General features: G+C 40.9%; 3 protein-coding genes across 3 annotated transcripts; 1 reads left to right on the top strand and 2 right to left on the bottom strand.

The window, feature by feature from the left end:
• Positions 1-828: 828 nt before the first annotated feature.
• On the bottom strand, positions 829-9684 carry rfc1 (replication factor C (activator 1) 1). Its single transcript, XM_051386201.1, has 23 exons — positions 9536-9684; positions 8994-9146; positions 8824-8899; positions 8121-8228; positions 7647-7948; positions 7435-7509; positions 6784-6861; positions 6337-6696; positions 6104-6217; positions 5734-5913; positions 5484-5588; positions 4798-5212; positions 4548-4660; positions 4248-4362; positions 3739-3827; positions 3480-3617; positions 3188-3283; positions 2836-3089; positions 2592-2709; positions 2107-2252; positions 1797-2010; positions 1509-1694; positions 829-1387 (listed from the first exon to the last, which is right to left on the bottom strand). Exons 1-23 carry the CDS (start codon positions 9536-9538, stop codon positions 1292-1294), a joined length of 3534 nt encoding a protein of 1177 aa, XP_051242161.1. The 5' UTR covers positions 9539-9684; the 3' UTR covers positions 829-1291.
• Positions 9685-11266: 1582 nt separating this feature from the next.
• On the bottom strand, positions 11267-16587 carry rpl9 (ribosomal protein L9). The gene is made up of 8 exons (XM_051384053.1): positions 16561-16587; positions 15690-15736; positions 15420-15535; positions 14950-15045; positions 14631-14763; positions 14097-14177; positions 12305-12434; positions 11267-11428 (listed from the first exon to the last, which is right to left on the bottom strand). Exons 2-7 carry the CDS (start codon positions 15733-15735, stop codon positions 12328-12330), a joined length of 579 nt encoding a protein of 192 aa, XP_051240013.1. The 5' UTR covers position 15736; positions 16561-16587; the 3' UTR covers positions 11267-11428; positions 12305-12327.
• Positions 16588-17839: 1252 nt separating this feature from the next.
• lias (lipoic acid synthetase) lies at positions 17840-23491 on the top strand. Its single transcript, XM_051384051.1, has 11 exons — positions 17840-18006; positions 18193-18368; positions 19659-19752; positions 20130-20210; positions 20502-20658; positions 20922-20979; positions 21074-21202; positions 21843-21988; positions 22087-22157; positions 22261-22372; positions 22598-23491. Exons 1-11 carry the CDS (start codon positions 17923-17925, stop codon positions 22657-22659), a joined length of 1170 nt encoding a protein of 389 aa, XP_051240011.1. The 5' UTR covers positions 17840-17922; the 3' UTR covers positions 22660-23491.
• Positions 23492-23538: the final 47 nt, after the last annotated feature.

Consider the following 23538-nt stretch of genomic DNA (forward strand, 5'->3'; position numbering starts at 1 on the left):
CTACTGTCTTTCATTGTGATGCTGTTTGGGTCTTTGAGACAATAATTCAAGACATTACTTACATTGTCTTTCCTCAATTACAACCATCCAACCCACTCATTCAGGGTTATTTTGCCTCTTTTGGCAGGTGTACCATCAAGCAACCTGAGTCATCTGCTTAACTATTAGTTTATTTTCTTTAAAAATTGAACATTTAAAGATCTCAATCATTCTGGTCTGTTTTTATTCTCTTGGCTGTAGTGATACGTTTACTTCACGCTGTATAGTTTGAGTGCATTTTTATAAACCTTTTACTTTTTGAAAAAACATCTCGCCACCACGTTTGTTAGAAGTAAAAAAAAAAAAAAAAAAAAAGATTTTTTCTCAGGTTGTAGCTTCTCAAGCAGCAGAATTTTCTGTTTCTCTTTGTTTTTGGGTTTGAAGGCGAAACCAGACATTTAAAGACGTCACCTTTGGCTCTGCAAAGTTGAGATGGGCTTTTTTAAAAAATTTTTTTACATTTCATAGACAAAATGATTAATAAAATAATATATAAAATTGTTAGTTGTAGTCCTAATTTTATCTGCTACTCTCTTCTTATTGTTTAGTGACAGTTTGTCTTGATTTGCTTTGCTGAAGTCTGCGAGGAGTATCAGCCTTATTGAACATCCTCACACTGAATATGATGAGTAGTCAGGTTATCTGAGAATATGATCTATATTCAAGTATAATCTAAATATTTTATTTTTAAAAACAAATTCTTGACATCAAAGTGTCCATTAAATTCAGTTTTCTAGAACATGGCTGCTTTCTCTCCCCATTTAAAAAAAAATCAGTCACCGACACTCATGAGCGACATATTTTTCTATTAAGCCTCAAGAAATTTTTACAAAATTGCAATTTACAGGAACATCAGTGCTAAACGTAGAGCTGAAGAACTTCTGTACTGTAGTTGTAGCAAAAAGTAACAGTCTTTTAAATCACATTATTTACAATCTCGACACCTGGATCACAAACTGATGACCGAAGAAATGCACTATACTCCTGTTGAAATGTTAGTACAGAGGTGTAGAGACATGATGAAGGGTGGAACAACCACATAATATGTATCATTTGTTCAGTATAGAGCCGCTCTGACGGAAACATGACAGGAAGTTAAAAAAAGACATTTCTCAGTGTGATTAGAGTCAAAGTGTTTGGATGAGTTACCTGCAGAAGTTAAAGACCAGTTTCACTACTACCTCATTAAAGGATCGTTGCAAGTGCAGAGATAGAATATATATTACAGTCTGTGGGGGCAGTTTGTTATCGGTCATTTCTTCCCCTTGCCTTTCCCCTTGCCTTTGCCCTTCCCAGAATCTTCCTTCTTCTCCTTTTTTGACTCCTTGGTGGCTTTGGCCTTCTTCTGCTGCAGGGAGGAACAAAGACACAGACAACATATGAACACAGGAAGATATGAAGACAGCCAGGAAATACTGAATGAGTGCACGAGATCAAATGGGTTTGTAAGTCGTAATCACAATTCTTACTTTGATCATGGCGTCGGTTTTGAGGCCCTCCCCCTCGTCCTCAGACTCCTGCACTTCGTTCTCTGCATCCTCACCTCCAAACTCTGACTCCCCCCCGCCACCACGCCGACCTTTCTTCACTACTTGCAGGGAGTACGGCGTCATGTGAACTTCTTTGTTGTAGGTCCGTGTGAATGCTGCCTTCACCTGTGAGACGGACAGCAGAGGTGTCAAAAATTCATTGTATGTTGGAATAACCACAGACTCTTTCAACCACTGTCTCCAAAAACTATATCGCCTCCCACTGACCTTGGAGTCCAGTTTGGAGTAGGGGTCAGGTTGTCCGCCCCAGACGCTAATCTCCATGATGCTGTCCACGTCCTCCTTGATGAGCTGGTAGTCGTCCAGCAGCTTCACAGCTTCGCCGGCGCCCTCCGATCCGTGCCTCTGAAGCGGGCTCAGCAGCGCCTGCCGCAGGTAGTACAGGTAGTCCAGGTTCACCGCCTGTCTGCTGCTCATCGTCCTGCAGGAGCCAAACGAATACAAACACTCAAATACTCAAATACAATTTTGTGTTTGTGTAAATAAGTTAAAAGAGAAGTGATGGAGGACTGCTCACTTTAAACTCATGTGTGAGGCCAGCTCCTGGACGATGCGGGAATGTTTACTGGTAGAGGAGTACTTGCCGAGCCAGCTGGGGAAGGTAGGAAACTGACCCATGTAGCCTCTCATGAGCTCGCCTGGCAGCACGCTGGCATAGATGGCCTGCGAGCGCGCACACACACACACACACACATAGACAGACCAGCATGATGAATCTCTGGTGTCCTAACACACAAGTAAGCTTGTGATACAACGTGAGTGTGTGTAATTAGATGATTATGTTCAGTGTCTGTTTACAAAAGAAACATTACAGAGGGATAACACAGGCAGTAATTATACAGTGAAAAAGAACGAACATCTGAGGCCTTTGGTTGGTCGACTGGATCAAATTATTATCGTATGACACTTGGTTCGGCAGCTTAAAGTCAGATTTAGAGGTGAAAATAACTGCTGTGCATCTTGATTACACCTTTATTTCTTAAGGTTGTGTGCATGCGTTACCTGGGTGGGCAGCAGTGACCAGTTCTGCCCAGAGCGGATCCGTCTGTCCACCAGGTCTCCGTCAGAGATGGAGTCAGCCGTCTTGCTGAGCAACACCAGGTGGGACTTCAGGTCACTACTGCGACAAGAGAGACAGGCAAGAAAATACATAAACATTCACGGAATAGTTTGACATTTTGGGAAATACGCCGGAGACGATTAGCCTAGCTTAGCTTAGAGACTGAAAACAGATAGCCTCTCTCACCCGGCAGCCTTTGGCCGAACATGCAGGTAGTTCTCTTGGACGAAAAGCGGCGCTAGCGAGTAGTCGTGGAAAAAGAGGTCGGACTTGTCGATGAGGCTCATGTGGGCGGTCTCCTCCCCTGACGAAAACACCTTCCTACAAACGTCAAACGGTCCCATTTTCATGTCCTTGCGGGCTCTGGCCGCGTCAGACTTGCACTGGTCGTACGTCATAACCTTGTCTCTGGCCGACCACATGCTCAGGTTGTGGATCACCTGGAGACAAAACAGCCAGCGTGGTGAGAGGAGAGACCAAGGGTGGGCGAGTGAAGACGTAACCTCAGTATGAATCGACTTTTAGGACACTTCTTTACCTGTCGGACATCCTGATTGGCGGCAAGGATCATTTCGTTAAGAGCCGGGGGCGGGATCTTGATTCCCTCCTTGAAAGCGATGGACATCATAGCTCCCTGAAAAATGAAAAGGAAAAAGAAAAAGTGGCTGACAGCAATTAAAATGGGCCATTATTATGAATCATTATATATTAAAGTCTCAATTGTCTCCATTTATGAGAATCCTCATAATCAATCAAGACAATACAGCCATAATTCAAATGCGTACATTTACAGGGGGTGTGTGTGTGTGTGTGTGTGTGTGTGTGTGTACCTTGATCTGTTCCACTCGCGGCCTCTGGAAGCGCAGATCGAAGCAGTAGTTGGCCAGTGACCTGATCTTCTGGTGGTTACGGTCGTTGCACATGAAGATGATGGGAATCTTTGAACTCTTGATCAGGCCGATCATCTCCTACAGGAGGCAAAAGATCAAAGGTCAGCATCAACAAAACGCAATGTATCCGTCCACCTTTTGTCATTTTCAGTCCACATGGAAGTAGAATATTGTAGGAAAATGTTTTGATTTTTTTTACCTGGATTCCTCCGCGGTCCTCGTTTCCAGCCATGCCATCGACCTCATCCATGATCAGGACGTGTTTAGTGCTCACTGTCTGAGAAGTGCCTACAAATCACACACCAACAGTTGAATATACTACATAGTATTCACTTCAAGTCATTTCATTCATAAAGCTCACTGCTTCATAGGGACAAGGTGCAAACAGCGTTTCTGTAGCTGCTTCACAATTAAAAAGGAATACTATAAGTGAGTTAGTCTCTGGATGGCTCAGTAAAAAGGAAAATGTTAACAGTGTTTAAATCTGTTAAATTAACTAGATAATACAGTGATTAAGCATTAACATTTTCAAGAGAAAATGTTTGTTTCCAGTATGGTTTGCAGTGGTATGGACGTGTTTGGCTGCTCCTGGACAATGCTTGAATTTTGTTTATTTTTAAAGCTGAAAAGAAAGCAACACAATCTATAGCTTTTACATCATTTTCATGTTCCTGTGTATCAATAAAAAGCTGTAACAGAAAATAAAACCTTTGTAGAAGTTCTCGATGCTGGTGTTGTTCAGTGACTCTGCAACGACTTCCTTCAGGTTCTTTTTGCTGCGAGTACAGCTGGCATTCATCTCCACATAGCTGAAGCTCAACTCCTGCAGGACGGCACACAAACACAGTGGAGAGAGTCAATGACAGATCAAACCGAAATGTTCAAGTTTAAGACTTTATTTGTCCCAACTGGGTCATGTCTGAATCTTGGGTGCAGAAATAGTTTAAAATAATAGACAGACTGGTGAGAATCACCCAAAATCATGCCTGTGTGTGTTTTCAGACTGACCTCACAGACCAGGGCAGCTGTGGTGGTCTTCCCGACCCCCGGAGGTCCAGAAAGCAGAGCAGCTTTGAATCCTGATCCATCATCTTTCCCTCCAAACTTACCGAACCTTGCTGCTGCACGACACAAAGCACATCAAACACGTTTTCATTTTTCAGAGCTAAAATTCACTGAATCAAAATCTGGTTTTATCATCACTCTGAATTCTGCTCATAGGCCCTCAAAACACAAACAGAGCTAAACCGTCTGCTACCTGGTGGCTTGGGAGCGCCCCCGCTGTGGTGTTTGTGCCAGTTCTGCAGCCAGCGTAGCAGCTTATTGGCACAGCTCTGGTCTCCCTGCTGGCCAATCACAGTCTTCAGAGAGAGCGGCCGGTACTTGTCCACCCACAGCAAACTGGCACCGTCCCCGGTCGGTGATGGGGATGAAGGTCCGGGGGCTGACGATGAAGAAAGGCCCAGCTCCCTCCGGGCTGTGTGACCTGAGCCTCTTCCAGGAGGAGTGCCGCGCTCTCTGATCCTGGTACCGTGGCCTTGTGCCAGGCCGGTCTTTGACGGGCTCGGGGTGTGAGGGGACCTGGAATTACCCTTGGACGGAGAGATCTTCTGGGCTTTAGGGGTGCTCTTTGAGGTCCGGCTGGGGGGAGTCCTGGTCTTTGAGGCTTTGTTCTAGAGAGAGAAAAATATCCCAGAATAGTTAGAGGACATCAAAATAAAGGCATTCTTATATCAGCACTAGAAAAGTCCAAGAGAGAGATTTAACTTTCATTAAATGTGGAAATGTCTATGTGTTTCAGTATTTCATTCTGAACTGCATTAACACTTTGAACCACAATATAAACTTTCCAGCTAAAAAAAGGTTGGGACATCTCCTGAATCAGAATTATACCACAGCTCATTAAATGACTTTGTTAACAGCATAATAAAAAAATGTGCTGACCTCTGCCTCTGCAGCGATCTCGTACTTGGATATCTTTCCGGGTTTGGTTCTGATCAGCTCCAACAGACCATCCTCATCCAGGATCTTGGTACCCAAACTCTCTGCCTGAGTGTCAATTATACAAACACGCTGTATTTTACTGGTAGATGCAGGCAAATAATACGGGAAGTGAAATACAGTCTTAAAATAGTGTGACTACTATTTAAAATGTTCATAAGTGCCCACGGATCAACTGTCAATAATTGGTCACCTTCTCGAGTTTCGAGACTCCGCTGTCTCTGCCCTGCACCAGGTAGGTGGTCTTCTTGCTGATGTTGCCCGTAACTTTGCCCCCGTAGCGCTCGATGAGGGATTTGACGTCATCCCTCTCCATGGACTCCAGGACCCCTGTCACCACAAACACACAGCCCTCCAAACAGTTCTCTGCACCCTGGAAAACACACACACACACACACACACACACACACACACACACACACACACACACACACACACACACACACACACACACACACACACACACACACACACACAGTCAGTAATTAAGAGCAAGACAAGGTGGTTGTCAGCTAAAGGATGGATTTTCTCAGTACAACAGTCTGAAGCCTGATGTCTGTTACCTGTGGGATCTCCTTGGAGCCCAGAGCTCGCGGTCCATCCCTGTTGAGGAAGTTCCTGTACGCTGAAGCGTTGACCTTCTTCTTCTCACCATCATCAGGACTCGTACTTGTGCTCTGATTAGATCGGAAGACAGAGAGGAGGACATTCATTTGTTTACTTTCCACTAGGTTGTCTCTTTCACCGCTCCACACTGCATTATAACTGACAGGTATAAGGCAGCTCCTTTGCTCACCTCTGGTTTCTTGGGAGAAGTTTTTACTGCGGTGGGTGTGGTTCCTGTTTTGGGTGTGAACTTTCTGGGTGAGCTGGATGAAGCGATGGGCTCCTTTTTGGGAGAGATTTTGATTTTTGTGGGTGAAATTGCTGTTTTGGCCTTTGGCCATTCATCTCTCTCTTCCTCTCTTTTCTTCATCATTGCCAGTTTGGAGCTGGTTTTGACAGGGACGGGGTTCCTCTTTGGAGACGGACTGATCACATCCTCCGACATGCTGCCCCTCAGATTGGTCTTTGATGGGCTGCTCGTGCTGCCCGCAGAAGTGCTGCTCTTTTTAAATGTGGTTGGGGCTGGTTTTTCTTCAGAGCCTTTACGAGCCTGGATGAGGACGCAGATACAAAAAATTATATTCAACAACCACTAACATCAAATGTGAATGTGCCTTTGTGTTGTTTTTTAAATCACCTTCTTCGCTTGAGGCTCCTTGTCCAGCATGGCCAGTGTTCTGGCAAACTCCTCGTCCTCGTGGACCTGCTTTTCCAGCTAAGTGAAGTCAGAGAGAGTAAGCATGAGAGCACAAGCGTGGAAAAGCAGAGGGCTCAACTATGAGGTTTAAACATATTGTATTATTCCTGAGATTTTTACATTCAAGTATTATTAGATTATAATAAGATTATTATCTAGAATTTCCAAAAGAAAAGAATTTTCAAAAGATTCATAATATTAACTTTCAAAAACATTTCCAGGCTTGGGAAGTCCTTAAATTTATACCAAAGCACCCGCCCTCACACTGCTTAGTACTACGGACGATTTTTTTCCCCATTGTCAATTAAACTGCAGACTATTTTCTCAGATTAATCGATTAGTCATTTTGTGTATCTAAAAATTGTAAAACAATGTCATTTATATACTTTCCCAAAACATTACGTATGAAACTGCTGTTCTACTCAAATAACTGAACAACGATATTCAGTTCACAAGCATACATTTAAAAAAAAAAATATTTAAAAGCATAAATTCTCACTTTTTGGGGGCATTTTTACATAAAATTTTACAAAATAGAATTTTCTGTCAATTAATCAATCCGTCTTAATTTGTTAAGTACGAGCAACCAACCTCCATGTCCTCATCCATCTGCAGCTCTCTGGCAATTTGCTCATCACTTATCAGATCATCTGTGTCCTGAGTCGGCTGAGGAGAGGATGAGTGTTTGCAAAGTCAGTTTGTTGTAACAGGAATTTGATACTGTAATATAAACATTTATGGATATAGAAAGCTGAAAGGATGAAAAAGAAGTACACGAGAGGAGCGAGAGGGTTTGAACTCACAGCCTTTCGTTTGGTGCTGGCTACGAGCTTCTTATCCGAGCGCTGAACAGCCTCACTGCCGAAGTAATCGAGTACTGAGGTGGGGGTTTGTTTGGGCTGAGGAGGCGGGGCCGACTTAGGGGTGACAGGAGACTTCCCTGCAGTTTTCCCCCATGAGGAGGAGGAGGACTGAACAGGAGACTTCACTCCCTCTTTGGCTCCTGGACGAGCACTCGCTGCCTCTGACTTTGTTGGTTTGGCTGTTCCATTCTGCTTGGGTTTGGAGGTCTTCTTCAAAGACTGAAAGTTGTCACTGTCTGAGTCTACAACCATAAAGATGAACATCCCATCAGGATACATTCAGCTGAATCAACAAAACATCTTTTCTTTATCTTAAAGATGAAATCATCTTCTTAAAAATGTGTTTTAGTCTCCACAATCTTTCATTTTAATTGCTGAAATGTATTTTTAAAATATTTAAAACAATTTTTTCACCTGTTTCAGAGACATACTGCACAGGATCTTTTTTGGGTGGTGGCTCAGTCTTGCTCATCTTTTGTTTCTCTTTGGGAGACTTCCTCGCTACCTCCTCATCCTCCGAGTCTGGACAGAGAGAAAAACAAGATGTGCCATGAAGAAAAGAGGAGGAAGAGCAACGTGTCAATCGCAGCTGATTCTGGATCTCACAGCACTGAGCATCTTATGTTTTTAATAATAAATCCTTAGAAATCTTCAGAGTCTTCTAACCAGTTCAAACTTTATTTCCTAAACCAAACTAAGCAGGAAATGACAAATCTCCTTTCCCATTGCATACAATGTTAATCAAAATTTTAACTTTTACGATCCGTTAGATTTGTCTTTATGTGTCTTCAGTTGAATTATTTAACATATTTCATATACAGTAAAGTACTTGAAGCTTTATTACCTCGAGAGGCAAAGAGATATTAGACATTTTGTTTTCATTTGCATTAAAAAAGCAGCTTTTAAAACAACAACAGAGAATTCTGGATCGCCACCCACCTCTTCGATTAGATTAGCTCAGCATTAATACAGTGAATGAATGAAGTGACACAAAATAGTAATTTAAGATGATTATCAGCCTAGAAACAAAAACAACTTGCATGCAAATCATAACGCACGAGAGGCACAAAGTGTCCCGGTACAGACGAATCATGCAGCAGCACAAACTCATAAATACCTGATTCTATGACTGCATGCTTCTTTCGTTTTTTATCACTATCCTTGCGTTTCTCGTCTGGTTTGGAGCTTTTGACCTGAAGAATATAAACAGTAAAACACGACGAATAAGAGGATGAAACAGAAGAATCACTGCAAGAAAGAGGACAGAAGACGTCACCACTCCCTTACCTTGGCGGTCTCTTTCTTCTTCTTTTTCACATCCTCTTCTGAAGAGAGGGGATTCGTCTTCTTCTTCTTGTCCTGTGTTTTGATGTTTCCATTCGGGGCAGGTTTCTGCACCGCAGGCTTGGCTGAAGTTGGTTGAAAGAACCGCCTGATGTCCTGTGTGCACACAGACAATGTACGATATGTTGTTGAGTGAGTGAGACACTGTTTGTTGTCGGATACAGAGCTGCACTATCACACAGATAACACAAGCAAATTGATTTTTGACACATGTCACTTTCTGGCATTGATTATTTTTTGGGGGGAAAAGTGTGAATCACTTATGTTAAACTTTGTTGCACTCAAATATCAACAACTACAGCAGACTAATAAGACAGAGATCATGTTTAAACTCACTAACTTTAATTAAACAGGCTGTCTTTAGCTGGAGCTAACGCTGCGCACTTGAGTCGCGTTTTCAACAGCAGCGCGCAGGTTTAACGGTTTGTTTGTGCGGACAGTTTGCAGTCAGAGCGGATAAATAACACAGAGGTTTGATAACGTACCATTGTGAACAGGTTTCTGGCGGTTCGGGTTCAAGTTAGTGGTCAGAAAAAGTAATGAAGTCCTTCTGCTGCTTGGCGCGAAGCAGGGTTCAGTGGTCGCCTGGAGATGACGCACGACCGGGAGTTGGTTCGGTTGGTGTGCGTCACTCAGCGTGCGTTCTGTTTTTTATTTACACAATAAAACAAAATCAAAAAATAACAAAATAAGAGCATATGATGTAATGTATGAATAATAATAAACATGCATAATAGGAAAGTTCCTTGTCCTTTTTTTTTAGAGCTAAACTTACAAAGTGTAGGTGAAGCAAAATAATATTTTTCAGTATTTATTAAATTATAATGAAGCCAGAAGTTCCTTTCTTTTTTTTTTTTAATCACTGGTGCCATATCTTCAGTCACACATCAAGTCTTTAAATATGTGAGAGGCTTATAGAAGTCAGGTTAGGACTGTTTTTATGGAACAGATTGATAAATTAAATTTGCAGCATCATTATTTACACTGTTCTTGTTTTCTGATGTTTGTATTTTATATTTTGTGGATTTCAGGACTATATGTTGTTTTAGGGGTTTTTTTATGTTGAATTTGTGTTTTTATTTTGTCTACAAACATCTTGGGATCATGTTAGAAATAGCTGTTGTCACTTTAACATGTTACCCTTTGGATTTTTGTTGTCCTGTCCTGTTCTGTCTGATAATCTTTATAAAATCTATCAATAAATCAATCAATTTATAATAGAGTGCAAAAGGTGAGGTGGAGTTGAGTCAGTCTGTGGAAAGAAGCTGCTCTGTAGTCTGGTGGTAGGGCAGCAGGGTGGACAGGGCCTAAAGCTGGGCTGGGTCGGGCACGGACTGAAAGAGATTTTATTTTTAAATATATATTTAATACTTTATTAATAATGAATGCAACTGAAATGAATGGGTGAATGTGTTATTTATTAGTTTTGATCATATTTGCACAATGTAGTTTAATTTAGCTTGTATTATTTATATATTAATTTAATTTTAATTATTTGGGTTTGGGTCAGGCTCAGACTATCACGTTATATTAGTTTTATTCATTCAAACACGACAAACCATTGTTTGATACCAGGACTTCAGACCACATATGGTTGCCTGGCAACCCTTTTTTTGGTAGCCAATAAAGGTGTATCATATACAATACATAAGACACAACCATGCAACATCAACACAAGGCCCAGGTGCACAGGGAAAGGAAAATGGAGGAAACAGTTCGACTCTCATGTATGAGGCTGTAATCAGTCCTTCGAGGTCACAAAGGCTGAAAATAGGTTATGTGCTAATAGTTGTTTAAACAAGACTTTGACAACTGATCAGGATTATTCCTAAACGAAGTTAACCAGCTTCGTGTCAACGCCAACAGAGCAAATATTTCCCCACTATGTTAAAACTATTCCTTTAAAAAGGTCTTTCCCAAAGTTTATATTCAGTTCAGACTGACAGAACTTTTTTCTTGGATGTCAGTTTAATGACTTTTACTCCCTTTATTACACCAGATTTTGTCTATATCTCAGGTGTGAACAGAAACACAAACCAAAAGATAATGTAATTATGCAAAGTCATTACCTCAGATAGAAATCCAATCTCCTTTATTCCCATTTTAACTGTAATTATGTATTAATACTTCAATTTGTGGTCACAATACATCCCTATTACTGCTAAATTAATTTAAAGTTAAACTCATTCTGACTGACAAAGGAACCAGAGGACAGATTAATTGGAAAAGTTGGTAGTTTTATTGGTCATAACAGGACGGGGTGAACAATTATTCGACTTCTTGCTCCACTACAGTGGTCTTCTCACTGATGTAGATGCCGTCCAGGAACTTCCTGATGTCCTTCTTTCTGACCGTGGTGGCCTGTTGGATCAAGGCCGCTGAAAAAGGAACAGAAGAGTCAAGTGTGAAGAGAGCGAGCAGATCACATGACAAAATATGTGGTTTAATGAAAACAGTAAATAACATGTTAAATACTGAGAAGATTTAACTACTCAGATCTTAGATACATGCTGTGGTTGGTGTTAAAATAAGACATTAAACTGAAGTCAAAGACACAATGAGGCATCTGAAGCACCAAACTTATGGCTGGGCAACAGTTCAATATTAGACTTTAAGTGGAACCACACTGTCGTCATATGATCACGTATCGTTTACTGTGGCCCCCATTAATAATAATCTATTCCAAATATAAATAGGGACTATTTTTATGTAAATGGTAAAATATTGACAGTTCATTGCTCTTACGCCATGTTGTGATGTCGTTATAATTTGACAGATGCAAACAACCAATAGCGACACAAAGCGACAGCAAAAAAGACGATTTACAAATATCCATATTGTGACTTAAAATAAATGTTCAATTAATTGTATCGACAGAAAAAAAAAGCCTTTGATCATTAATGTACTCTGCTGGTTCTAACTTCTTAAAACTTGTTAGTTTTCATGCTTTTGTAACATCTGACAACAAATGTATTCTTCGTTTTAACAGTAAATGCTGGAAATATTTAAAAAACAAAAACCACTTGTTGCTTTAAAGCCATATTGTGAAGCTTTTACACCAGATAAAGTGTTTGAGGGTATCGACGATGTAGAGCCACAATACATTGCACAAAACAAAAAATAGAACAGGAACAAATAGAGAAAAGAAAAAGAAACATGTCTTTGCATTGCCACCAAGACATCAGTGTAAAGTACATGCAAAGAAAAAGAAAGCAGATAGGCCACAATAGGAGGCGTCGACGGCTTTGTCTAACCTCTACGAGTGCTGATGTAACTTTTACTGATCCGCATCCACTACTGTTCCCTTCTCAGACACGTAAATACCGTCCAAGAACTTTCTGATATCCTTATTTTTGACTGTGGTGGCCTGTTGGATCAGAGCAGCTGGAACAGAGAGAAGTTGGGATGATGAGCAACACATCACGTCACACACAGGATCACAATAATTACAGAGGAAGTTGGAGGAAGGATCGGACTGAGGAGGGGTGAACACTGGTGAGATATAGTGAGACCTGGAGGGACTAAGGTAGTGACAGTTTTGTTTTTGTGGCTCTGCATTTCACATTTGTAATGAAAGAATGAGAAGTTTACATTTTAACTTTAATTTAAGGGTGTTTAAATTCACACCATATGTATGTATAAATATAATTTTATAAATAAGCCACAAATGTTAGTAAAAAGTTCATCCTATTTAATATTTGCTAATCTGTTGGTCTGTCTTCAGGCTATAAACCATAGACATCAGCATACAATATCTTTCCTGGGGATGCTCTGTCAGGCCTGTACAGCAGCCAGATTTACCTGCTGCTCCATGAAGTGAAATGAATGCTAGTTGAATTGACTTAACCACTTGAGATCATTACACTGTTTACGACTGTTTCTCAAGTCATTCACTGCTGAACAATGCACCTTTAAAGCTTAAAAATCAATCTAACTACTGTGCTGGAGTACAGAGCCAAAAAACAATGAAATATGTCACTGTCCTACTTACTAACACTGTATACCAGTGGGTATATAGAGGGGGGAGAGGGAAAGGGGGAGGAACATGTTCACACAGTAAATCTGCTAGAGAATGCACCTTACAATGGCACTGACCTGGTGAGAATAAAAATTAAACTGAGGTACAGTGATAGTGTGTTTTGTACAATGTGTGTTCCAATGTAGAGAATAAGAGGTGCTTGACAGATAACTGAAGTCAGTGGGTTAACAAGGTATATCTGAAACATTGTGAGATTTAGACAGTTTCTGCATTGTTTTTTGGACTCGTCTTTGCCTTTTCCAGTTGAAATAGTTTAGTCTCTTCTGCACTCTAAAAGCTATTAAAATACTTTGCTTTAAGTGCTCACAACCAAGCACATATGTAACATTTAACAGAGGGCTACACAATGATATAGATTTACTGTAAAGTCTAACAAGCCTAGAAAGTTTGGGTAACACTGACTTTAGTTGTCTTTACAATTCACCACTGTATTATGAATAATACCAAGTGCTGGAATTTACTGAATTTTACCATGTAAGTTTGAAAGTTAGCTGCGATTTTCTACAGAACATTGATAAAACCATCAGTGCACCTCTATTAGTAATGAGGAAGAGTATTACTTTATGGTAGGATGTTTGTGTTTACAGTTCAGGGGATTATTCTGCTCAGTAGAGGGGAAGAGGGGGCTATACATGAAAACAGGATTAACTACAAACACCTCAGAACTGATGTAACTACAGGGGAGGTACCAGCCCTTTGCCCTTCATATCGCCAACAGATTTCCTGTTGTCTTGTTTGTACCTTTTGTATTGTAGAATAATAAAGTATTTCACAACAAGCCTAAAGGCAGAATCACTGCCCTGAAATGATTATATCAGCGACCCCACTCATGAAAACAATGACAATCAACCTGCAACATCTTAGCTAAGGAGAGTGTTTAACAGCAGAACGTATGCGGTCAAACATGGGGATTGATCTCAGTGTTAGTGTTATGAATCCTTCATCTCTAATGTGGAGGAAGAAAAAAATACTGTGACATGTAAAAGAGGAAAATGTGTGGAGTGTACCTGAGTTTGACACCAGCTCAATGTCGTTACCCTCTAGGATCAGCTCGTCCTTCTGGGCAGCTGAGACCGCACAGTTCACACCTGGGAGAGAGGAGGAAATAATTTTACTCAAAGTTACCATCACACCCTCAAATCCATACAAGAGCAATATGGCCTAATACAAAAATTCAGTTTAATCAAATTTTATGCTTAAAAAAAAAAACACATGGGACAATACAGGGAAATGATTCTACGTGTTTAGTGTAGATGAGTGTCTTGTGTGGGTTGAAGGCTCGTTTTAGTCCTCAGCAGCTGTATATCTCTGCATTATAACATTGTTTAAATCTTGATTTATAATGCAGACTTGTGCATCATTTTAAAAACACTTAATTTGAATTAGTTGATTGATCGCTCAGCTCTAGGTTCAGTATTTTGCTAAAAAACACCTGGAGAATTCTTAAATTTTCTTCCTCGCTCAGAACTTTGGATCTTATGTTACATAAATAGTGTCCTCCTCCTCATTTCCAATATTTCCACAACTGGCAGCAGACTCACCAGTCCTCATTCGGACACGGCGGATGTACTTCTCTCCCAGGAAGTTCCTGATCTCCACCAGAGTTCCACTCTCCTGAATGACGACGTTGATGGGGAAATGGGCGTACACAGAACGCATTTTGTACCGGAAACCCTGCAGTCAGACCGAGGCAACGAGAGGCAATGAGCCAGAGCGTAAAGGCAAACAAAATAAAACGTTCTACCAACAATAACTAGCTGTACGGCTTTAGATGTACTAATCCCACCATAAAGGCCGGGCAGAGCTTATTATAGCGGTTTGACTTTGTCACAATGAGCTACTGTCGATATAAAGTCTCACCAAAGTGACTCCCTTAATCATGTTCTGGACGTGGCTGCAGATGGTGCGGACTGTGGCCAACTCCTTCCTGTTTCCCCACCATTTATCCACACGAAGCTGAGAAAGACAACACAGCAACTCACATCACTTTGACGTAAACTGTACAAAAACTAAAACCTGATTAATCTATCTGTCAACCATAAAAATCACTGTTAAAGTTCACATTTTGCAAAAACACTGAACTGCACTTTTGAGTTACGAGTGCATTCAGACACTTAAAATATTGTGATGACCAGCGATCAACAACTAAGATTACCTGTACATGTATTCATTACATGAGAACAAACAAACTCATAACTGTTACACACAATAGATCACTGCTTTGTGCAACTACACAGCCCAGCCGTATGTAACCCAAGTGTAATTTAAATTATATATATTTAAATATATATATATAAAATTTAGTTAAACAACCATTTTCTCCTCCTTACCTTCTTCTGTTTCTTGCCCAGCAGGCTAAGTTCCAGGTTGATGTGGTTGAACTCCCTGACGAGTTTGCCTCGGGGCCCCTTGACAATCACTGTCCGCCCCTTCAACCTCACCTCGACTGTGCCACCACGACGCAAGTAAAAGGAGGAAAAAAAACACACACACACACACACACACACACAGGGGATGAGAAGCCACACAACCTACAGGTTAAACACAGGTGTACCAAGATGATCCTGACTGTTGCTTTCTTTTTACAGACTCTCTCTTACCTTTGTCGGGGATGTCGACAGTCTGACTGCTGAGAATGGTCTTCATTCTGTAAGAGACCCAACACAACATGAGTTTAATGCTCTGAAGCTTGTCTGCGTCCCTAATGTGTGACAGCTAACAGTGTAACATTAGCAGTGAAGTTCAGAGCGAGGTGTGCACAAGTATCCAGGGTTGGACTGATACAGGATAATGACTGGACTTCATATTGAACATGTTGCTCACTAACACATGGACACTGTACCACTCAGTGTGTAACGTAAGCAGCTGAGCACAGCCTCACCTAGTATGTATGCTAATGCTAACAGAGAGCTACACTAGTTGCTGAGACCGGTGTCACTTAATCACTTAATAGGAACAATATCACAGCATTAGTGGATGTTATTAACAGCTGAAGTCATACGAATCTTAAACAGCAATATTGTTCAACCCGCTGCGGCCCGTACAGACCCGCAACTTCAGGCCTCACACACACACACAGCGGAATCAATGGCAAAAAAACAACGAACATATTCCCTAATAATCCGTAATCAGATGCAAAATACAGCTTGTGTAGTGAAACACAATACTGTCCGCACCTGATGGTTCAAACTTAGACCTAAAACATGTTTAATTCGCACAGATGGAGTTAGATGAAACACAGGGAGCAATCTTTCGGCTATCCTCACCTCGCCGGTAGCAGAGGAAAGGAGGAAGGAAGGACGTCACGACGCAATTGTAGAGCACGTACGTAACGTCATCAGACATTACAACGCAATCGAGGAGCTCCGTGATGAGCAGACCTCCACGTAATAGTAATAGTTCGGTTATTATGGCAGAAATGTGACAATAAGTTAAACATTTTAGTTGTAAACAGTGTGAACAAATACCAACCGGCCAGCAGACGTTGTTTTACGGTGTCGCTATTGGCAACAGGTCGTCCCGTTTGGCTCCGCCGCGTTCAAGTGATGTTGTAAATCGTAATTACCATCAGCCGAAACCGTCCACATCAGCCATAAATTGTACTCTCGAGTCAGAGATGTGTGTGTGACCATCAACAAAATGGCTCAAAAGTGACAGTTACATCCAGATCAAATTCAGTATTATAATAAATAATAAAGGGGGTTACATTATTACAGTGTGTCTGTGTCTTAAAATGTATTGAAATCAGTCATTTTAAATGTGTCTTAGTCTTAAATTGTATTAAATATGATTTGACAGGTCTTAAAATTTTAATTTATTAAGTTCCTTGTAAAAAATATTTCAGCCTTGCTATTTGGGGGAAATTTTATTGATTATGCTGTAAAAACTATAAATACCAATTGTCCTTTATATCAATCTTACTTTTTTGCCCGTATGGACATAAAATAGGTCCTAAATTGCATTTATAATTGTCTTACAAAGGTCTTAAAAAGTCTTAAATTTCACATTTTACTATGGTAACACTTTCCAGTTGTTTCTGTTGATATCTTGGTATTTTTAGTGTATTTTTATTATTTGTCTTGTAGTTTTGTTTATTCGATTGCCAAATGTTGTATTGTTCTCTCCATGTATCCCTGACTGCAGATTTTTATGCTGCCGCCTTTGCTAGGACTTTGCCAAAGAAGTTTCCAACCTTATTGGGGCTAACCTTTAAGGTTTACATAAAATGTAATAGTTAACTAATTAAGTAGGCTAATTCACTGCAGTGGTTAGTGCCTGGGGACACCCAGTAGGGATCTTCAAAGCTATATGGTGAGTTGCAACATCTTCTTGATTTTAAGGGGTGTGAGAAAAAATATTCACAGTATACCTGTATCTCAACATTTTATTAATTTCTGTGAATTCAATATTTAGTTAAAATTATTATTTAAGAAGTAAACTTTGAAGACCTGATCACAAGCTTATTAATATTATTCACAGAGGATATACTCTGTAATTTGAAATAAAAAATACATGATACAGACACAACATTGTATACAAAGTTCCTAAAAAATATCAGGAAAACTCAACTCAACAAAATTCATCCAAATTGCTTGTTTTACACAGATTATGTTACTTAGCCAGGGGTCGTCAGTTTACTCAATAATAGTTGGGAACCACCGATTTATGGCATTTAACTGGTGCTGAAATAATCCCTGAACGCCCCAAATCCCCCCAGAAAACAGGAGAATTCCTGACTTCCCGTCCTCCTGATGTTCCCTGAACGCAGCACCAGACCAAAGCAGCCGCTCGTCGACGTTTGTTGCCAATGACAGCCGCCTGCTAGCTAAAGTCATGGCGTTGCTCAAACAAAGCTGCTGTGTCGCTGGTCGTTTCTCCACAAGCCATCTATGGATGAGCCCCAGATGTATCCCACATGTGAGTATCTCCACTCGGATATTTCCCCCACCGACAAACACCGACGGTGCGGCTCGTCTGCTAACGGCTACCCGTCCGTTGTAACCCTGGTCACGGGCCTTGAAGTGCGCTTGTTTTATAACTCAGCTGTTGTGCCAGGCTGCTCGTAATGCCCCACAAAATAAGTGTTATATTGTTCCTCCACAGGGTTACACCAGCAGTCTGACCACCGTGGCCAAGTCCTCCCCGGACCGAGCTGACAGGAAGAAGGAGCTTCTGGGTGAGGACGGACCCGACCTGCAAGACTTCATTTCGGGGGAACTGTCGGAGAAAAGCAAGTGGGCAGAGTACAGAGGCAACCTGAGGAGGGAGAAGGGAGAGAGGTAACACAGATATTATATTATTTATATTTTATATGCATATTGCAGCTGTGGCAAACAGGAGAGAGAAAGTGTGTGGTTTTCAGTTCTTACAGGCTCAACTAGGCTCCATATTTGATCTGTGAGTGTTATCAGAAAGGTTCAAAGACCAGATCAGACTAAATCTTATCTTCTAGGCTGTGTGGAGCTGGATCAACGTGAGGTTTCCATGGTGGCACCCAGATCTTCACACATCTCGTTATATATTATATAATAATACTTCTGCCCATTTACCCTCTGTTGATTTATGTTTTACTTAAAGTTTAATACATGTGTCTGTTGTTGTGTTGTGTATGTAGGGCCTTACTGCTGCATGGACTTCACTTGAAACTGAATCAGTTGTATTAGTAAGTAAAGCTGCTTGTACCAGGAAGGTACCAGTTGTGTTGTCATTAGTCAGACCACAACCATGTGTCAGCATAAGAGACGTACAAGTAAATGGCACAAAGAGCAAGATGCATATAAGACTGTTATAGAAACAACAAACAGTCAATAATAAAGTTAAAGAAAAAGTAAAATAAGACTTCTGAATATAAAAAAAGTATTTTTCTAAACAGACTTTTGAGTGAAGTTTGGGATCATGCAATCTAATGTTAGTCCTGTATTTGATCTACACTGTAACCTGACAGGATCTCTGACATCTGTGGGAAATAATCTGTTAAAGTGATGTGTAGTCAAAGATATTGTAATTGTTCTCATGAGACAGATCGTGGGTTGACGAAGCAGCAGCTTTCCACGCTTGTGTCTTCACCTTAAGGTTTTGTTGCTCCGTTATAAAGGGCAAAGCACGTCACAGTATGATAATAATTGCTGTTATAACTAATGAGATCAACGTCTGGCATCTTGTTTCCGCTGCGTCGTGTCTTAAACATTACGCACTGAACTGCGGTCCACTGTGTGTGTAGAGCGGGAACAAATCAGTGTGTTTCTTAACCAGGATACAAGCTGAAACTGAGAGGAAGCTGACGTTTGGTGATATGACAAAATATACTGAAAGATTATAGACGATTGTCCACCATCGGATAATTTGGAGTATCGTTCATGCTATCTATCTTAGGTTATCATTTAATATCTCAGGTTGTGGTAGTTGATATTATATTATCTATAAAACATTTAAAAGTTTAAAACGTTCACATAAGTTACTGTATCACATGGTGTAGTGACATAATACCGTGATGGAAGAACAACTACATGGAGATGAGACCACTCTTGCACATGTAGTGAATTGCTGTGTTGTTGGTTTTTGTGTGACAGGCTGCGGCTTCCACCATGGCTGAAGACGGAGATCCCCATTGGAAAAAACTTCAATAAGCTGAAGAACACACTGAGAGACCTCAACCTGCACACAGTAAGTTGTATAGTCAGCTGACGGGTTAAACTAAGGAACCGCCTGCATAAGTGAGTGGAGAAATATAACAAATGCAGATTCTTTCAAACAGGTAAAGGAGGCATTTGGATCCACCCGTCCACTTTGATAAAATCATGTTATTCTTATTCTGTGATGAAATATTTCTACCCTGATGGGACTGCCTCTTCCAGGAGGACAATTAACTTATTCATAGGGCACAATATTGGATATTTATCAAATTGCAAACATAAATGGCCTCTATATCAGAGTCTATCTACATATAAAATGTTGGATAAAGTCCTCTGATAGTGAAGGGAAGTCCAGTAATCTTGTGTCAGTTCTTGTACATTTGAAGACTGTGTCTGTGTTTTTCTCAGGTGTGTGAGGAGGCCAGGTGTCCTAACATTGGGGAATGCTGGGGAGGAGGAGAGTACGCCACAGCCACAGCCACCATCATGGTAAGTCTCCTGGCACGCTGTGACTCTGTGGTGTAACTGAATTCACAGATGTTTGACAAAACAGCTCTTAGATTTCTGTGAATGTCTCGGACATGATGCGTATGTGTCTACACAAATAAAGTAGAAATCATTAATATTAATTATTGTTTCAATCCATACATTTAATAAAGCTACAACTGGTGCCTGTGTCTCAGTAACACATCACAGCAGAACATGTCTGTATGGATTATTCGTGCCAGTGCTATGTTATGGATATAGCTAAGGTTCCTCCCTCCTTCTCTCTGTATGTAGCTGATGGGGGACACGTGTACCCGTGGGTGCAGGTTCTGCTCTGTAAAGACGGCCCGTCAGCCCCCACCACTGGACCCAGATGAGCCCCACAACACAGCCAAGGCCATCGCTGCCTGGGGGCTGGATTATGTGGTTCTCACCTCAGTCGACAGAGATGGTAAGGGCTTCCAAAAAAGCTGGAAGTTAAACTAATATAAGATTGTGATGTATTCAGGATCCTGGATTTCACTAAGCAAAATAATCCTTATTTCTGGAGCAGATTCACGTAGAGGCTCAGGGTATTAGTTGTCTCCTTAATGAATTACTCCACACTGCACTCATTCATGTCCAGATGTCATAGATTTAAAAAGGTTCACAATAATATATAGAATAAGTGTTGTCAGCAGTAATCTTAATGCCACTTTATTCTTCCTTTTGCAGATATTGCTGACGGAGGGGCGGAGCACTTTGCTAAGACTGTCTCCAACCTGAAGGAAAGGTATAATCTCACATCCCTTTTGGATTTGTCAGGTGTTTGTATCTTAATACTGTGCAAAATAAAAAAAATATGCAATTTTATCGTCCTCATCCAGAGGCCCTCAGATCCTGGTTGAATGTCTGACCCCTGATTTTCGCGGTGACCTGGCAGCAGTAGAGAAGATCGCCCTGTCGGGGTTAGATGTGTATGCCCACAATGTAGAGACCGTACGAGAGCTCCAAAGGTACTCACACTTAATGAGTTTTTAATAAGATGATACATGAAAATCAGAAGCCGAGCATCTAATCTCTAGCACGAATCAGCTGATTTTAGTGGCCTCTAATCAGCCAATAAGCCAAAGAATAACAGGGAACATCTCACGCAGAGCAATCAGTAAAAACGTGCAGACAACACATGTGAAGCACGTGAAGCTGTTCTAGAAGAGTGTAAATAAAAGCCGCACATCACTATTTCTAGTTTGTGTTCATAAATCCACATTTTAATCACCTATCATCTAGCCATCTGGTATAAATTCTAGTTTATTATAATACTGCAGTGTAGTTGTTTCACTTTAATTGTATGAAATTTAATTGCTGGTTACAGCTCTGCCACAAGAGGGAAGTCAGGCACAGGCAGGAGGACAGTAATACACACACTGACCAGCAGGTGGTTTATGAGAGCCATTTTTCAGTAGTAAATCCTAGACAAACTGCACAAGTGGAAACAGAGGAGGAGACACTGTAGCAGTTTTCCTCGTTGTTCGTGTTACTTCTTCGTGGTAATATGGGTTACAGGTATGTGTATGTGTGTATATATATATATATATATATATATATCTTCACCTTTTTGATTATTTATTGTCCTTCTGTCCCATCTGTTTCCAGACACGTGCGTGACCCCAGAGCGAATTTTGACCAGTCTCTGAGCGTCCTGAAGCACGCCAAAAAGGTCAAACCCACTGTGCTCACCAAGACGTCCATCATGCTGGGGCTGGGGGAGACTGACCAACAGATACTTGACACCTTGACTGGTGTGTACACTCGCCAGTCACACATAAGACATACTTCCAAAAAGTTTGATGTAAAGTACAACAATATCCTGACCTCCGCTGTTGTGGTGATATTGCAGAGCTGCGAGAGGCAGGAGTGGACTGTCTAACACTGGGTCAGTACATGCAACCCACTAAACGCCACCTGAAGGTAAGAACATTACACTTTATGGACTATTGCGACAGTACTGCGAGAGAAAAATGCACGTTTTGGTGAGTTAATGCACATTATGACAATGTGTGTTTGGGGTTAGGTGGAGGAATACGTCACTCCAGAGAGGTTTGCCCACTGGGAGAAAGTTGGGAATGATATGGGCTTTGTCTACACAGCCAGCGGGCCACTGGTGCGATCCTCCTACAAAGCAGGTTAGAAACACACTTCATCTAATAGACAGTGAACTGAAAGTCATTAAAAGTGACTCACAGTGGTGGTGAGTGAAAAATGTCTGCCAGAACCACAATATAATGCTGATTTAATATTTATTATAAAACATAACAAACCGCTAGATAAACATATTTCTTCATTTAGCTCACATGGGTCAGAGAGAATATATATATTTTTATCTACAGCACGTCTTTTTCTCTTTACAGGCGAGTTCTTCCTGAAGAATCTACTGAACAAAAGAAAAGCAGAAGTTACAATAGCAGAATAAAAAGCAACAAACCAGCAGCTTTGGTCCTATAACTATACACATTTACTGTCGCAAGCTTTACTCCTGTAGCACAGGAAACACATTCAAACATATATGAGTAGTAACACAAGTTGTGCAAGTCCCAAAAAATACACTGGTGATATTAAATATGAGTAGAGAGTTGACATTAACAAGACTCATGCAAGTACAGGGACCATTGCTTTCCACTGTCTACATTTTAGGGAGGGTATTAAAGAGAACAAGCAGCAGGCAGAGGGCTGCAGATATGTAGATAACCCAGGGTGAAGACTCTGTGTACTGCCCGGAGAAAGTACAACATGGTGTTAGTAATTTGCAATCTCTGCATCCCAGGGGGGGGGAGGGCCCTAAATCACATCCACCATCAACTCCCTCCCCTCAGGGGCCCTGGACTTCAGGTAAAGAGCAGCTGACCTCTAACCACATGCTCTGTTTATGAGCTCTTTGATGTCTGCGGCTTCGGGATGGATGATTTAATGAAGCACGAGGGGATTTTTTTTAGGGGGGGAGCTGAGGATTCTTGCAGCAGCTTCAGGGTGAAATTGTGTTTGATACTGAAAACTGAAAACTTGTAACACTGTCGAACGCTCCGTTTTAAATAATTGCATTACAAAAAGTACAATTTGAATTTTGAATCAAATTCTTCAAAAGAGACACTTTTACCGGCCAATTTGTGCTCAAACTGTACTTTTTATAATGTAATAGGACACCTGGACAAGAAAGATGTGCATTTATTTTACACACTGGTTGTTTAGACAATAAATCCTACAAATGTAAATTTATATTTTAAAGAATTAAAAATGTTTAGTTCACATTTGCTGGTTTTAATGTTTTGATTTTATACGTATATGTTTGATAATA

Source organism: Dicentrarchus labrax, unplaced genomic scaffold (genome assembly GCF_905237075.1).
Source record: "Dicentrarchus labrax unplaced genomic scaffold, dlabrax2021, whole genome shotgun sequence".
In the NCBI taxonomy this organism is placed as follows: Eukaryota; Metazoa; Chordata; class Actinopteri; family Moronidae; genus Dicentrarchus; species Dicentrarchus labrax.